Source organism: Hirundo rustica, chromosome Z (genome assembly GCF_015227805.2).
Source record: "Hirundo rustica isolate bHirRus1 chromosome Z, bHirRus1.pri.v3, whole genome shotgun sequence".
NCBI lineage: Eukaryota > Metazoa > Chordata > Aves > Passeriformes > Hirundinidae > Hirundo > Hirundo rustica.
Window position 1 is genome coordinate 70,278,494 of NC_053488.1, and position 15,393 is coordinate 70,293,886.

The 15,393-nt window shown below is 45.3% G+C and overlaps 2 protein-coding genes across 2 annotated transcripts in view; one reads left to right on the forward strand and one right to left on the reverse strand.

The window, feature by feature from the left end:
- Positions 1–150, reverse strand: part of NCBP1 (nuclear cap binding protein subunit 1) — a 31,218-nt gene extending 31,068 nt beyond the window's left edge. Inside the window, exon 1 of the mRNA XM_040089999.1 lies at positions 31–150. Within this exon, the coding sequence (XP_039945933.1) occupies positions 31–64 (34 nt within the window). The 5' untranslated portion in view covers positions 65–150. The remainder of the gene's footprint in view (positions 1–30) is intronic.
- Positions 151–336: 186 nt separating this feature from the next.
- Positions 337–15,348, forward strand: TSTD2 (thiosulfate sulfurtransferase like domain containing 2). The gene is made up of 9 exons (XM_040091184.2): positions 337–438; positions 528–850; positions 1,709–1,817; positions 3,466–3,591; positions 7,323–7,428; positions 8,730–8,848; positions 9,472–9,630; positions 10,574–10,712; positions 12,040–15,348. Exons 1-9 carry the CDS (start codon positions 337–339, stop codon positions 12,297–12,299), a joined length of 1,443 nt encoding a protein of 480 aa, XP_039947118.1. The 3' UTR covers positions 12,300–15,348.
- Positions 15,349–15,393: the final 45 nt, after the last annotated feature.

Consider the following 15,393-nt stretch of genomic DNA (forward strand, 5'->3'; position numbering starts at 1 on the left):
GGGCCACCTCGGGGGCGATGCGGGGCTCACCATCGCTGTCGTCGCTGTGCCGCCGCCGCGACATGGCGGGAAGCGGCGGGGAGGAGCAGCCGGGAGGAGCGGTGAGGAGCGCCGCGGACCTCTGGGAAACGCCGGGCCGAGACACCGCGCGCGGGCCGAGCAAGCGCGCTGCTCCCCCGCCCGCGGCCGCGCTGTTTCCGGGGCGGGCACGGCGTCTTCCGCCCGCTTCCCGACGGAGCCCGAGCACTTCCGGGGCAGGGGGCAGCAGCAGCGCCCGCAGCAGCAGCACCAGCAGCACCAGCAGAAGAGCGGGCGCTTCCCGGCGGAGAGGCGGAGATGGTGCCGGGCGAGGTGGTGCCGCCCGGGCCGGGCTCGCCGCGGGGCAGCGCCGAGGGGGCCGCGGCGGGCAGGAAGCAGCGCGCGGCCGCCCGCAGGAAGGTGGGTCGGGGCCGGGCGCGGGGCCGCGCCGGGCCTGAGCCGGGCAGCGCCGTAACCTCGGTAACGCGGACGCTTGCGGTGCGTTCCAGGCCTTTTCCCTGTTCGTCAAAGCCAAGGAGGTGCCGGCCGCATCGTGGTGTCCCGGCGGCGGAGAAGGCGTGCGGTGGCGGTGCTGCCGGCAGGCGTTCGAGGAGCTGCCCAGCATCCACAGGCACGTGGCTCTGCACCACTCCGGAGACGTCGGGCGGCAGGCGGGGCTCGGTGCGGGGTCGGCAGAGGCCGGAGGCGGCCCCGCGGGCGGCCTGGCCCCGGCGGGCAGCGCGGCCCGGCCGAGCGGGCACCCCTGCAGCAACCCGGAGATCTCCTGGGCGCTCCCGGACACAAGCCACGTCAGCCACGATGATCTGACAAGGTAAGAAAGCCCCTCGCGGCTCCGAAAGTCCGGGAGTGGCGTATTCGGCTTTACATGATCGTCTGCCGGTAGTACTTAGAAAATTCAGTCAAACGACGCTTCTAAGGTACAGGAAGAATCTTCCCCAATGTTCCTCTAGATCGTTGGATTCTTTGGGTATCCTTTATGTACAGAGTTAGATCCACTTCAGTTTTTAATGGTGGATTGAACTATCTGAGCTATATCATTCTGCGCTATTAAAGTGGGCTCGTATGGGTGTTGCTTGACTGCTTGGATCTGTAAGGAAGGACCGCAGCAGAAAAGAGCAGAACAGTGGGATATGCTCTGCACGGGTTCGTTTCTGCTGCTCGTTCAGGTTTCCGAGAAAGGCTCACAAAAATGTTTCTGATTGACAAGAGTTCAGCTTGTGCCACACGGAATATGGAAGCACGCAATCTCACAAAAAATATTGGCTTTTTAAATTTAGATAGCTCAAGTGCTTGAGTTTTCAAATGCCATTTTGGCAAAGTGATGCCATTTAAGGGCATGCTTTTATGCACAAAAGTCAGCAATTCATGTGTTCTGTGTGTGGGGAGAGCATATGGTAGGACACTGGCAGTGAGAGCGCAGACGAGTTCATTTTATAACCAGTCCTGAGAATTACACATGTGGAAGTCTTTTTTAGTTAACATTCCTTCTGTTTGAAATAAATCAAACCCAGCAGTGCTAATACCTCCAAAGTTTATTTGAGGGTTTTTTCCTCTACAAATCCGCCAGAAGAAAATCGTCTGCTTTTTGAATGCTTACTGCCAATAGTCTAATTTTGTTCTTTCTTAACATTCTGTTTCTGTTTGCTTCCCTTTGCCATGTTGTGGGCAGCCAGGTGGGAGAAGTACTTCTCTATTACTGTTACTGTGAGGTGAGGGATCCAGAGAAACTCTGTGCCTGGCAAAAGGCTTTGTGTCAGCATCTACACCTCACTGGCAAGGTAAGGTTTCAAGCAATGGTTCTATTCTTAAGGAAAAAAACGCCACATCTTTATTTAGTGCAGGCTGGTGGGGTATGTGGAGGACCAGGTGTGTTTTGCATGAGAAAGTGCTAGTTTCTTATGATCCCCTTAAGAGAGGCACTCAAACTTGGTAAAGTATCTTTCAGAATTCTATTTAAGAGCTATCACAGCAGAGGAAAAAAAAAACCAAAACAACAGATAATGTTGTATCCCTTTTCATGCAGGGAACCCTGGACTGTGTGGCACTGACTGAGCCTCACGGACAGCACACTGTGCAAACCCTGTCCTTGGAGGGCTTATCACATTTCGATCCCTGTTACACCTGGAAATAGGAAACTGAGTCTTTTTTACGCTCCTGCCATCAACCAGAAAGGATATTCACATGAGAAATTCGTGATGGGCTTTTAGATAAAGACCAGGAAATGAAAGTGGCTTAATCACTGGTGTCAGCAGGGAGCTGCATGCAGGTGTCTCAGTTAGTGTTAGCATGCTGTGGCCAAAGGGCGTCTGCCTCACAATGCAACCTGAGGTCCAAGCTGGAGGGATAGCATGGGTCTGGGCCTGCTCCACTCACTGTATCCTCCCTCCTCAGTGCACAGTGAGCTCCCAGTCAGAGTGGCTACGCCAAGCTGTAAACCATACTGGCAGAGAATTAGGTGAGACCAGCCATCTCCTCAGACCACACCATAACATAGTAGTTCTCATTCCTGCACAGTCTGTTCTCTTCATTCGTGGCAGGCCAGGCCAAGGACGTGCGTTGCTTGTGTAGCTGGCCTCTGGAGGCTGTGGGAGAAGGTGAATGTTAGCCTCACAAAGCTGATGTTCCTAGGCCATCTCTGGGGAGAAGGAGGGCAACGTGGAGCAGGAGGCTCCTTTTATCTGTGACTTGTCTTCCTAAGTAGCTTCATGCTCTCTGCCAGTGGTACATCAGCACAGGGCTGGGGGTGAAATGTTGTCATGGATTCACTCCTTTTTCTAATCAGCTGTCTTGCCTGGTAGTTGGTGTTTTGCTCGAGTATCTTCTCTTTGTTTTTTTTAATCTCATCTCCAAGACAGGTACAGCATTTACCTTCCCAATCAGTTGGTTTTTTTCCTTGCTTCTTATATTCAATCTTTCCCCCTTCCCCCCTCCCCTACTTCAGAGCTTTTGTTCCTTTGTCATTGCTGGAGATAAAATGACTCATCCCAAAATTTAATATTAGATACAATGTTATGCATATTCACATTTTCTTTTTTAGCTGTGTGAGTCATGGGACACAAGACTATTGTTCTTTCTGAGGTAACTTCCAGTGGGAATTCTGATGCTGACTGCAGGATTTGCCTACAGCAATTTCGCTGTTTATACAGCATTTCTTTGTTTATTGAATGCACTCTTCTCACTGTCCTGATGTGATTCTTTTAAAATGGCTCAGAAGTGATTACTGGATTGTTGAGGGTCTTTTTTTCTGTTTATTATCTTTATGTTCAATTTCAGTCTAACCACATTTTCTTTCCTTATTCAATAGTCTATTTTCTGAACGTACTCCTGTGCCTGCCCTTTGTCACCCAGTCATATTTTGCTGATACTACTGTGATCTGTTTTGCTTAAGACTCAGGCTCAGCCCTGTCTTCTCCCCTTGCCTTCTAGGTACGAGTTGCTTCAGAAGGGATCAATGGGACAGTTGGTGGAAGCAAAGTAGCTACCCATCTCTACATTAAAGTTATGCTTTCCCAGCCTCTGTTCAAAAACATTTTGTGTCAAGAGGATTTCAAGGTATGAAAATACAGTATTTACACAGACTTTGTTAATGCTGGTAGTCTAATTTTCAAGAAATAAATACTTTTCCTTCTTGACAGTATTACTTCTGCTGTAGCAGTTTTCCTCCCACACCACATGCTTAAGTCAGTGGATCTCAACAGTACCACAAATCTTTGCTGTTTTTTACCAAAATTAGGAATTGCCATGGGCAGTGATAGCAGCTGCTACGAGCTTTGGCAGCTATGGGTGCAGCCACAAAGCTCCCCAGTACAGGTGAGTGAGGGAGTGTGCTTAAGCCCCACCATTCTGCAACGAGCATTTACTCCAGACTAAGCAGGCATCACAGTATTCATTTGGCCCAGTAAAGTATTTGCACTCTGTCCTTTTCACCCTGATTTGAGATCCTTGACTGAAAGCAGTACTAATGATTTAGGTTCATGCAGGCTTTGGTGTCCACATAGATGCACTGTCAATTCCATGGATTTGGTATCTTCTAGAGAAAACACAGCGGGACTGTCAAGAGGTTTCTCTGCACTTGACTTTGTGCCTAGCAGGAGCATACTTAATGATTGCTGTCCTCACATGGTGAGGGCAGCAGTTGGCTGGTGCACTGTATGGCATTCTGGTAGGCCTTGGCTGCCAACCACTGTAGGTTCTGGTTTTTCTGCAAGGAATTAAAGCTGCTACTTAAACAGCAGCTTTTCTCCACAGGTGTTTTTTTTTTTTTTTTTTTTTTTTTTTTGCAGGGAGTGCTATTATTTTTTCATAAGCAGCTAGATAAAAGGAGTTAGTGAAACTTGAAAAACTCAGATTCCATGCTGTAGTGGTTTCACCTTCACTAAATTCTGGTCTTAGGACTCACTCTTTTTCTGTGGGAGAGAGACTAGGAGAAAAACAAAGCAGGCTCAGTGTTAAAAATGAACAAATAGTTTTATTAACACACACTAAAAGAATAGAAAAAGAAAGTTGGGAAAAAAACTAAACCAAAACAGAATGAAACTTCAAAACCACTCTTCCCTCCCCTTACAAACTGTTTACTTTCCTACAAAACAACATAGACAAAACTTGTAATTTTCAGCCAGTTTCACCATCTGACAATAGTCTTTCATCAATTCGTTAGGAGAAGAGTCTCTGTTAGAGTCATGGATCCCACTGACAACCTAGAACAGTTCTCTTGTGGGTTTTTTAACTGTCGCAAAAACAGCTGCCCAGAGAAACCTGCCTTTGTGACCCCTCCCAGGAGCAGGTTCCCAAGCTGCTTATGGGTCATGGGTCTTAGACTTTTGCATACTGGGGTGTCACCTTTTAAAGATGAATAACTCCAAAGCAAAGGATTCTTCATTTCAAGGTACAGAGATATCTTCTCACTTCTTCACTGGCACAGGGGGCTTCTCATCTTTATCTCTGTTCAAGCATCTTACAGGATTAATATTACTTAGTCCATCACAAACACCTTTGCTCAAATCCACACACAAATTTAAACAATCATCTCCCCAAATGCTTATCTTTCCCATGATTTAAAGGAATGATCTAAATACAGAGTTCATTTCCATGGCTCAAATAAGAATGGAACAACCAACTCTTCTACCCTCTGTCCCAGTAGTCTTTTCACTCTTGCTCTACTGACTTCATGCGGTCTCTTCTTTATTTTCACTCTGTCTCTTTCTTTTCTCTCTCAGAGAAGGGCCAAGCTCTGGAAGCTTCATGTTGCCAGGAAAGGGTTAAATGTGCCCAGAGTCTTTGTCTCTCCCTCTGTAGCTCATGGTGTTAGATGTTCAAGGCCACGCTGGTGAGGGAAGAAGAACTCACAGAAACATCAGAGATCAGAGCACCCGGGCAGTCTGGGATCACAAAAAAACCAGGCAGGATCATAAATGCCTTCTCAGCCCACCCCTTGGTGTAAATCGGGGTGACCTCAGCCTAAATGGTGCCCATAGCTCTTTCAGAGGCCTGGCAGAGATCTCTCCCTGCCCCAGGGAAGTTGAGAGAAAGTAGTTGTTGTAAAGCAGCAACCTCTCCTTCCCCCCACCACCCGGGAGCCGATGGAATCCGGCCAGGCCTCAGGCCAGCTTCCCCCCAAAAAGGGGGAGCAGCAGGCCCAATTCGATGTTACCTGTCTCTCTCTGGCCAAAGGAAAGAAGGAAAAAGGACCCACCTACAGGAAATCAAGGGGTTTTATATGGTACTTCCCAAAGCTGTAGCCAACAATTTTCAGTGGTCAGAACAGATGCCAATATTCCAACTAACGCTCTGATAGGTCCCTGTCCTTTCTAAAGCAATTCCCAGGTCCTGACCCGGAAAATCATTCCACATTCCTCTATGACTAAAAAACTAAACTGTACTAACATATGACACATGCTGAGCTGCAGTGATGATCCAGTCTTAGCTTTATAAGTGTTATGCTTGGCTGAATGTCAAGAGGAGTTGTATTGGTTACAGTCATATGTAGATGCAAAAAGAGAACAGGGATGGTTTTGCCCTGACCTTGGCAAAACCTTCAACCTTGAATGATCTCTCTGGGCATTAGTGTTCATATATTAGTGGACTGTGGTGTTTGTTGCTTGGCAGTTCCTCATGAGTGTTACTTGCTGCCTCCGCTGAGGCGAAGGGACCTGGTTCAGGAACGACATGGCAGCCACACCCAGGCTGCTCAGGCCACCAGCTCACAGACACCAATGTGGTGGACAGCAAATGGCATTTATTGACTGGTTACATGGAGTTATAAAACCTCTGTTTGCTACATCACCTCCGTCTGCTTACGTTACAAGTTAGGTGTTGCTTAGCTTATCAAGGACACTAAACAACTCAGTGTTGAGGGAGGGGTTCTGTCTACCCGTACAGCAGGATATCTTCCGATCGCCTGTCCCTGATCTCCCACAGTTACATACCCAAGTGAGTGAGGCTTTCTGGTTGCTGTGCAATGAAGACATGGAATAGAGGAGTGAGAACCGTGCTTGGGGCCATGAACATACCAGTGGCCACAACAGTTCCTGCAGACTGATTTCCATACTGCTGCTGCGCAGCACTGCACTTTGAATATTTATATACTTGGTGGTGCCTAAGCTGTGTTTGAGGCTCAGCCCTGCAGAAATTCTCACTCCCTGTAGCCTGCAGTGGGGGTACCTACCAAAAAAGGGCTTACTAGGACTTCTGAGAGGGAAATCCCATGCTTGAGTTTGGGGGGAGGGGAAGGTACCAGCCTCTACTGTTAACGAATCTTGCGGCTGGCTGACCTCTCAGTCATCTCCTTCGCAAACGTGAACGCTGCAGCTCCCATCACACACATCATGACTGGAGGCACAGCTGTGCTTGTGTCCAGTGCCAGAGGGATGAAGAGAACTGCAGGGCCTGGATGTGGCAACATGATCCTTTACTGAAGGATGTTATTTACTATTCCTGTCAGGATCAACATGCTTTTGTAGGGGCCTCAACTTTATCACGATAAGTGCTAGTAACATGTTTCTGACTAAGATTTGGTCTACATCCCTGCACCTCCAACCAAATGCTGTCTGTCTCACCTGCAGGGTAGTCATTGGGCCTAAGACACTTGTTTTGCAGGTTGTGTTGGAGTCCACTGCCTAAATTTCAGGATTTAGAGTGTGGGTTTTAGCAGGAAAGACATTTCTTTCCCTTAGCTGCAAAGCTATTTTCATATTCTAATGAGCTGTAGAATTAAAGCGAGCGGGTAGTTTTAATTTTGACACCAGGCAAATTTTGGTAAATTGTTTTTGTGTTTGGTTTCCTAGAGCAGTGCAGGAGGAGCTCACTGTTTCCCAGATCTTCGAGTTGGAGTATTCAAAGAAATTGTACCTATGGGCATTGATCCAAAGATAGTATCTTATAAGGAAACTGGTAAGTTTATATAATGAAAAATAAAGCCTCTCACCCAAGTGAGAGGTGAGTGAAAAGTGAATTACCTTCATCAAAAATACTTCCCTTTGCACAATGGCCAGGACACGGGAGAAATAGATACAGAGAAATTGATACCTCACTGGTAGCCAAAAGCTACTGGTGCAGAGAATTTGCTGGCCCAGATTTTGGCTAGCCAAGTGTATAGCTGCCTCAGAAAACTTGAGAATTAACTTCAGGTTTTGTGGGAGAGTTGAGATGACATGAAGCAGTGACCTTGTTGTGGGGTAGGGACTGCTAACTTGGCTTCACTTGTTTTGGAGCCAGCAGCCATATTCCTGCCTTTTGCACTAAGCCAATCCAAGTTCTGCGTGAACTCCATCTGACTGCATTTGTGTTGTGCTAACTGTAGCTGCTTAGTGTGGATTACGACTGATAAGGTGTTCCTGGCTGTGGATTTGCTGCAAGATGCTTATATAGGTGGTAAGCAGGAGCACAGGAAATAGCAATTAACAGAGCAACTTTGGGCTTTTTTTTCCAACAAGAGGTTTTGTTGGTGTCAAATTTCTACAGCATCTTTTTGTGGATTTGGAAGAGGATTTTGTGGATGTTTTTTGTTTCCAGTTTTTGGTAATTTGTAGGATGTGTGTCTGGCTATTTCTTTCCTTTTTTCCCTTTTTCTCCAATTTTGCAGCATTTTGTGGAGGTGGTTCCTATTAGTCCGGCAGGTCGCTTGTAGGGGTATTTTTTAATAAGGTAAAGGGTTTTGCGGGTGGAGCTTTTTAGTTTTTCAGTAGATTTAAGAGTCCTAAGCCCTGAAAGTTGAGAAGCTTTATGTAAATTGAAGTTGTACTGAAAGTAATATTTTATGGATTACTGAAAGTAATGTTTATGAAAATTTTCCATTGTTATCAAGAAGAGTTTAATTTAAAAAGTTCTATTTCTCCACCTCCAAATATAGTGACAGATGAGCAAAAGAAGTGGAACATCACTCCCTCTTACAGCAGTAAGAGTAGCCAGGGGGACGCAGCGGAAGATTATAGAGATAAGCACCTGTCTGCTGCGTCTTCCGTCGTATGGAAGAGTGTTGTGTTTTCTTTCATTTGCCAATAGGAAGCCAAACATGGATAACTTTGGCTGATTGAGTTGTAATGAAAAGTCTGTGAACAATCACAAAAAAGGTTTGTCTGGAAATCTAAGGAGAATCTGGATTAATGATCTCATATGTGACATTGTTTCATAGTTCTGCTTCTCACTTCTCTTCCCCCTCTCTCTTTTTTGCTTTTTGTTCTGTTTTGTTAAAGGAATCCATTTATCCCCTCAGGAATTTCATAGAGAAGTAGAACAGTATTTGTCTCAGGCTACTCAAGGACAAAGTGATACCATCTTGCTGGACTGTAGGAACTTCTATGAAAGTAAAATAGTAAGTGCTGCTTTCCTGCTTCTTTACAGGTGCTGGGGTGAAATATTTACAATTGTGAGGGTGTAACCTTGATATTAGAAGAGCTTATATACTCCAGATTGACTGTAATGTGTACAGAGTGCAGTTCAGTAATGAATATTAGACACAAAGAGTAGTGGACCTCAGCAACTCAGGATGGAGCCTGGCTGGCCAAGTGCTTACACAGTGTGGGGCAGGAAGAAAATGAAATGGTCCATACAACCATGAGCATGAATGTTTGAAGTAGCATAATTTGTAGGGATGTTTTTCACCATTTTTTGTCTTGTCCCATATGTCAAAAAGATAGGGGCATCCTGCTGTCACAACCACCACCTCTCATACACGGTTGTGGTTTGTCCTCTCTCTGACAGTTCTGCTTAGCTCTCTTTCCTTTGTTTCGATGAGGAGACTTGCTGTGTCCAGAATCCTCCTACAGATTTTAACATATGTTTTGATGCATAAATGCAGCTGAGGAGCTGTCTAAAACAGCTGCAGTGAGCTGAGTATTTCTGCCCAAAGATTTGTTACTTCCTCTAGTTTGAAGCACAGACCTTACCAGTAACAGCGTTTGTAACTAATTGCATGGCTATCTGTTGTAATTGCAGGGACATTTCCAGGGCTGTCTGGCTCCAGATATCAGGAAGTTCAGCTATTTTCCCAGCTACGTAGATGAAAACCTGGAGCTTTTTAAAGACAAGCGTGTCCTAATGTACTGCACTGGAGGCATTCGTTGTGAAAGAGGCTCTGCTTACCTCAGGAGCAAGGTAAGATGTCATTCTGAGGGCACAAGTGTCGGGGAGTTGAGGCTGCTTTAAGGGCACCTGTCTTTTGTCTTGCTGATGAATTCTTACTGTGCACTAACTGCAGAATGCGCAGGTGGGGAGATAAATGCCTCTGACGTGCTTATCTCATGCTGTCTGTCAGGGACCTGGATAGTTCAGTGTGGCTCAGTATGACCTGTGTGGACTAGTGTCACAGCAAAGAAAATAATTACATAACCCATTTCCTGAGAAAAGGTATTTGTAAGGTTTTTGGAAGGCTTGAAAATACTCTGCAGTGTTTCCACAGACTGTCTAGGTTATGCTCTGTGGTCATTACTGCACAGCTTGAGCATCTCAGAGTGATGAAAATTAGCCAGTCAGTGCTTTTCCCAGTGTTGCAGAACTAAATCCAGCACAGTGCATTGTTCTAATTGTGTTCTAAAATTTTCATCCCAGTCTTCTCCTGGACCCTTCTCTCAAGGATCAAGGGAACAGAACACAAAGGTTCTCTAGAGATTTAAACTGTGGAGTTCTTTTTTTCTGCTGCATCAATGTGAACCCTGTGAAATTCTGCTTCTACTGTTAACTAAATAAAGCCTGAATAACAAGTTATAACTGAGTAACAGTTTCTTAGACCAAGGAGGTCTAAAAGCAGTTCATCTGTGATGCAGCAAACCTTCCTCAGGTGAGGAGGTTACCAGTTTCTTTTGAGTGTAACATTAAAAGAAGAGTTGGGTTTGTGCCTACAAGCCAGCATTGTGGAGCTACCCATCACTCCCTGGTGGCACTGCCTGGAGCTGGGGCTGCACATGGTGCCATCTGATGGTCACTGAGAGGCTGCTGCTTTTCACTGACCCCTGGCATTTACAGCATTTGCTTTGGGAACTCTGGCACACCACCACTGCTGTGGTCTCCTTCAGCTTTTCTGCTAATATGCTTTAAACAGGCAGTGTGCAGAGAGGTTTACCAGCTAAAAGGTGGAATTCACAAGTACCTAGAAGAGTTTCCAGACGGATTCTACAGGGGGAAGCTGTTTGTATTTGATGATCGTTACGCCATTTGTTCCAATGAAGATATCATCTCAGGTAGGACTAGATAATGTAAGTGCAGAAGGCTGGGAAGCTATTGCAATCATTTCCAGAGGTGTGCAGGATAGGGACAGCCAATCTGGCCTGTGTAGTTCTTCCTCATCCTTGGTTTGATCTTGTACTGCTATCACTTCTCGTGATGACTATCAACACTACGGCTTTAACATGTAAAAACAGAAATGAGAGGAAAAGAGGTCATTAACAAGAGTTCACCAAAACTGGAGTAGTAGAAGGAAGTATCCCCTGCAGAACAGCTCTGTTATGAGCCATCTGCACCTGTGGAGACCTAAGTCCGGTACTACAGCTGTCGTTACCTGTTTGTTGCCCACAGTTGCTGATCAGATTGTGGTTGGCCAAGTGACCAAAGTCTTAACTAGTTCTCCTGCTGCCAGCAGTCCTCTGCTCCAGCAGTCTCAGAATATCAACAAAGACTCCCAGGTGTTAGAAGAGTAGTGGCACTATGCTCTACAGCAATTTATTTTCATGCTTAAGTAACTCTATATGCAATGGAATTTCAGTGGCCTCTAGTTGAAGTTGTTAAGAACATTGCCTGATCTTCTGGCTGGGATCGCTCTTCAATTACTGCAAATGAAGTAATCTCTTATTTTGCTATCAGTTGCCAGATACAAATATCTGGAATTTGACTCTAGCCCTTCTTTTAAGGAAGCAGTGCTGGTTTTTTCTCTGAGTTGGTAACCTTTCAAGCATAACCTCCCCTTCCTCCTCTGCAATTACTCTATACATCTTGAAGGGCCTGACTTGGTGTGGAAACAGAACACACACTGGATACATCACAGCCATCCCTACAGAAGTTTCAAGGGGACGTGCTGTGGTATCCACCTTCTTGGTACAGCTAAAACTGGGCTGTAGCTTTCAGTTAAAGAATTAAAACCTGTGATGTTCTGGAAGGACTCTATCAGGATTGCAAATGGCACCCTGTCTGCACAAGCCATTGTTTGTAGAGGGAAGGAGGTTCCATGGCATCCTCTTCGCAGGTGACATTCCTGCATACTGGCTTAGTTGCCACCTGCATGTCTTCTTCTCTTGACAGTAGGAATCTCTAAATCTGTCTATTCAGAGCTAGAGAAAACACCAGTGAGCACTCACCTCTTTTCCAGAGGGAAAACTGTCTTAAGTGTGTCAAAAAAGATGTTTTAAAATTAACTAGATTCTGGAAGATCAAGCTGAACAGGAATTAAAAACCTGCAAGACAATAGCCACTTAAATGAGAGGTGGCAGCTCCCTGGTGGCCTTGGCAAGGCTGCTGCAAAGGAACAGCCAGAGCAGTATGGGTGTTAACTTTCTATTTTCCTCCTCCCTCCAGCATGCAGATACTGTGGCGTGCTGTGGGACCAATATAAACTTTGTTCCAGTCAGCACTGCCGGCAGCTTGTCCTGACTTGTCCAAGTTGCTGCAACAAAGGTCTTACAGCTTGCTGTCCTGTTTGTCAAGAGAAGGAGCTCAAGGTGACTTCAAGGGCTTCAGGACAGACACTTAAGGAGGAATGTGAATGTACAAGGAGACGGCCAAGGGTACCAATTGAACATGGCTCGCCAAGGATGCTAGACACAGGAAAAGATTAAGCTGTTTTGTTGGTTAATCTGGCATGTGCTCATGTGAAGGGCTTCTGTAACCAGATCTCTATCTGTTAATCAGTTGGGTCTGGAAATTACAAAAATACATTGGCTTGCAAAGTCTTGTTCATATGCTGCCTTTAAACATAGAATATGCCCTGAAAACCATCCATTACTTGCCTGTAAATTACCAGAGTGCCCAATCCATCATCAGCACTACAGGATTCCTCTCTCTGGGTACAGTCTTGTAGTGTGGCCTTTACCATGGGGATTTTGGAGCAAAGTATCTGCAATGTGACAGAGCCGCTCACAATTCAAAAGAAACTGAAGGGATTCAAGAACAATTTCCATTTTTTTCTTCCTGCATGGAGATCAACCTGTCTGACCTCTCCAAGGATCATGCATCAGCTTCAATAGCTTGTGGTAAGGTGTGCAAACAGCAGATTTAGCGATTTGGTGTGCGTACATGACCAGATTAGATCCTGAAGATATATTCCACATGCTCGCCATTGACCTGCATCTCTTGCTTTATACCAGTGAGAAGCAAGGCGGTTACCTGACTTAAGTTGCCTTTAAAACTGGCTGAAGGCAGCATAAAGAGCTGGAGCAAAAGCTCAGATATAGTTTGCCCGGCCATACTTGTGTGCCCGGCCATCCTACAATGAACAGCAAACCAAATCTTCTTTCCAGTGCTCAGTCTCCCTGGGAAGTGGTTTTTTCCCCTCAGCTTGTCAGTGTATGAAATATACTGGGCTCAGCTCTGCTTGCACTAAAAAACCTGACAGCTTGGAGCATGTTCAAACAAGCACACAAAGAGGGGAGCACAGAGACTGTCAAAATACCAGCATCATGGCACTGGAAGTGATGCATGTGTGCATAGATGTCAGCAACAGCTATGAGGAGACTGCAAAATCCTTTATCCAAGTTAAATAATTCAAGTTCTGGGGAGCATCTGTGCTTTTTAAATATGTGTTGAGCTTTTTAAAAGGTGCAAGATGTTTATGCAATTACCAGCATTTGTTAGTGGAGAAATTGTTTTTGGAGACACCTATAGCAGATGAGCTTAAAATACTGCCCAACATGCTGTATTATGTGCCTGATGCTGTAGAATGTACAGAAAGGATTTATTAATAGTGTGGAAGATGTGTCTTGACTGGAAAACGTCTTTGAAATTTGCTGTCATTCTGGGAACTAAACACTACATCATTAGGACATCTAAGTCACTAGGTTTGAGGGGTTTTTACTGGCAAATACTTTTAAAAGCAAGAAAATAGTTTCTTAGGTTCCTGCAATTGCTTAATTGATAGGGCTGTTATTTTCATGTAGATTGTACCTTTCTCCCATGGTGCTATTAATTCAGCAAGGCTTCATTGTTGGCTTGACTAGCAACTTAAATACATGGGCATTGGTTCCATTAAAGCCATGACAAACATTTCTTATTGGTTCCAGTATTACTGTCATGAAATCAACAGTTCATCAACGGTCCTCATGACAGTTTCATTAATGAGGCAAAACGCTGGAGTTCAGGAACGTGTACTTTGGGAATCTTTCTACGATAGATTAAATTGATTTAAATCTGTGAACAACCCATCCTTGGGAAGAAATTAGAAAATTCCCATCAGTAGACACCTTCAGCAGAAGTCTGAGCAAGTGCCAATGTCTCCCAGGCTTCGCAGTCCCTGCTGTCCTGTTAACCTCTGTGGTTTTGAGGACTGGAGTATTTGTGAAGAAACATGCAAGCTCCACTTGCGGGTCTGGTCTGATGGGGATTGCTCCATGATCTTCCTGTGTTAGGCTAAAAAGAACACGATTTTGTAATTCAGTCTATCAGCAGGTCTGGAACGCTGTAATTAATTTGTTATGCTGTTTCTGTAACACTTACCAGTACAGGAGGGCAACAACTATATATTTTATATGTAAATTTCTGAAACATCTATGATAAATAAGCTTTAGTGCTTCCATTATAATTTTTTAAGTACTGCACAAATACACTTCACATATTTTGTTGGAGGTGCTTAATTCTGCAGGATAAACACTGAAATAAAACCTAGCTAGTCTGCCACATGGTAGACTGGCTATAAGACTTTCTCCTAAGAGCTCCTTGCAGCTGGAGATTCTACCTCAAAGGTATAGTGGAGCCATGAGGCCTCTTCTGGTCCTTGCTGCACTAAGGCAAGGGAGGAGAAGGATTTGAGATGTACAGGTGGAGTCCCATAAAGCCATGTTCTCTCTGCTGCAGAGAGCAGGGGAGGGGATAAGAGACTGTCTTAGTTTGCTTCCTGCAAGTTAGCCCATAAGGGGCTTGCTGTCCTGTTTTCTGGGTTAGTTTTGTCAGATTAATGAAAATAAGGACTTGCCATGTGAAAAACTATGTGGTGGCATCCAGGCATCTTAGGGGTAATGCCTGAGAGAAAGCACATGAGCTCCAGGAGAGGGAAGAGTTTTCAGCAGGCTAGGCTGTGACTGCCAGAGATGCTGTAGTCACCAGATGGCTTTTCCTCCCTTTTCCTGGGGAGCTGCTGGGCCAAACAGGGATATAGTTGCTCCTCAGTATCACCATTTGTAGCTCCATTGCTGTACAGCTTAAAGCATTTCACCACGTGGCCTGATGCCTCAGCACTGCCTGTCTCTGCTGCACCACCCTCAGCTGTCAGATGCATCCTGCAGTAAAACAGCTCTTTGAGGATCAGGCAAGGAACCTGGAATGATCCTGACAGCTTAATCTACCTTTGGGCTTCAAGGTTAATGTGGATGCTGCTACAGTGAAATAAAGGACAAAATTCTTTTTTGTTAAGGGCTGTATTAGTATCCATGGTAGTGCTCCCTGGTCTGCAGATGCATCTCCTTGCATGTCCGTGCTTCCTAGTACCACCAGGATTTTCCAGGGTAGGATTCATTTACGGTCTGAAGCCAAGGGAAGAGCTGAGCCTCTGTCATGCAAATCCGAGTGGATGGCTCAGCTGAAAGTGTATGGTTCTGATTTGATGATTGAGTTGACAATTTCAAAGTCTTCACAGTGCACATAGAAGAAAGTACTTTTTAAGACTGCCAGTTATATTCATTTTAATATGTTTTCAAGTATTTTTTTTCCACATTAATTTTC

Excerpts from the sequence above, each read along its gene's own strand:
- TSTD2 (XM_040091184.2), top strand. The coding sequence starts at position 337 with ATGGTGCCGGGCGAGGTGGTGCCGCCCGGGCCGGGCTCGCCGCGGGGC. Across the intron at positions 3,592-7,322 it reads TGTGTCAAGAGGATTTCAAG|AGCAGTGCAGGAGGAGCTCA; the intron begins GTATGAAAATAC and ends TTGGTTTCCTAG. Across the intron at positions 7,429-8,729 it reads AGTATCTTATAAGGAAACTG|GAATCCATTTATCCCCTCAG; the intron begins GTAAGTTTATAT and ends GTTTTGTTAAAG.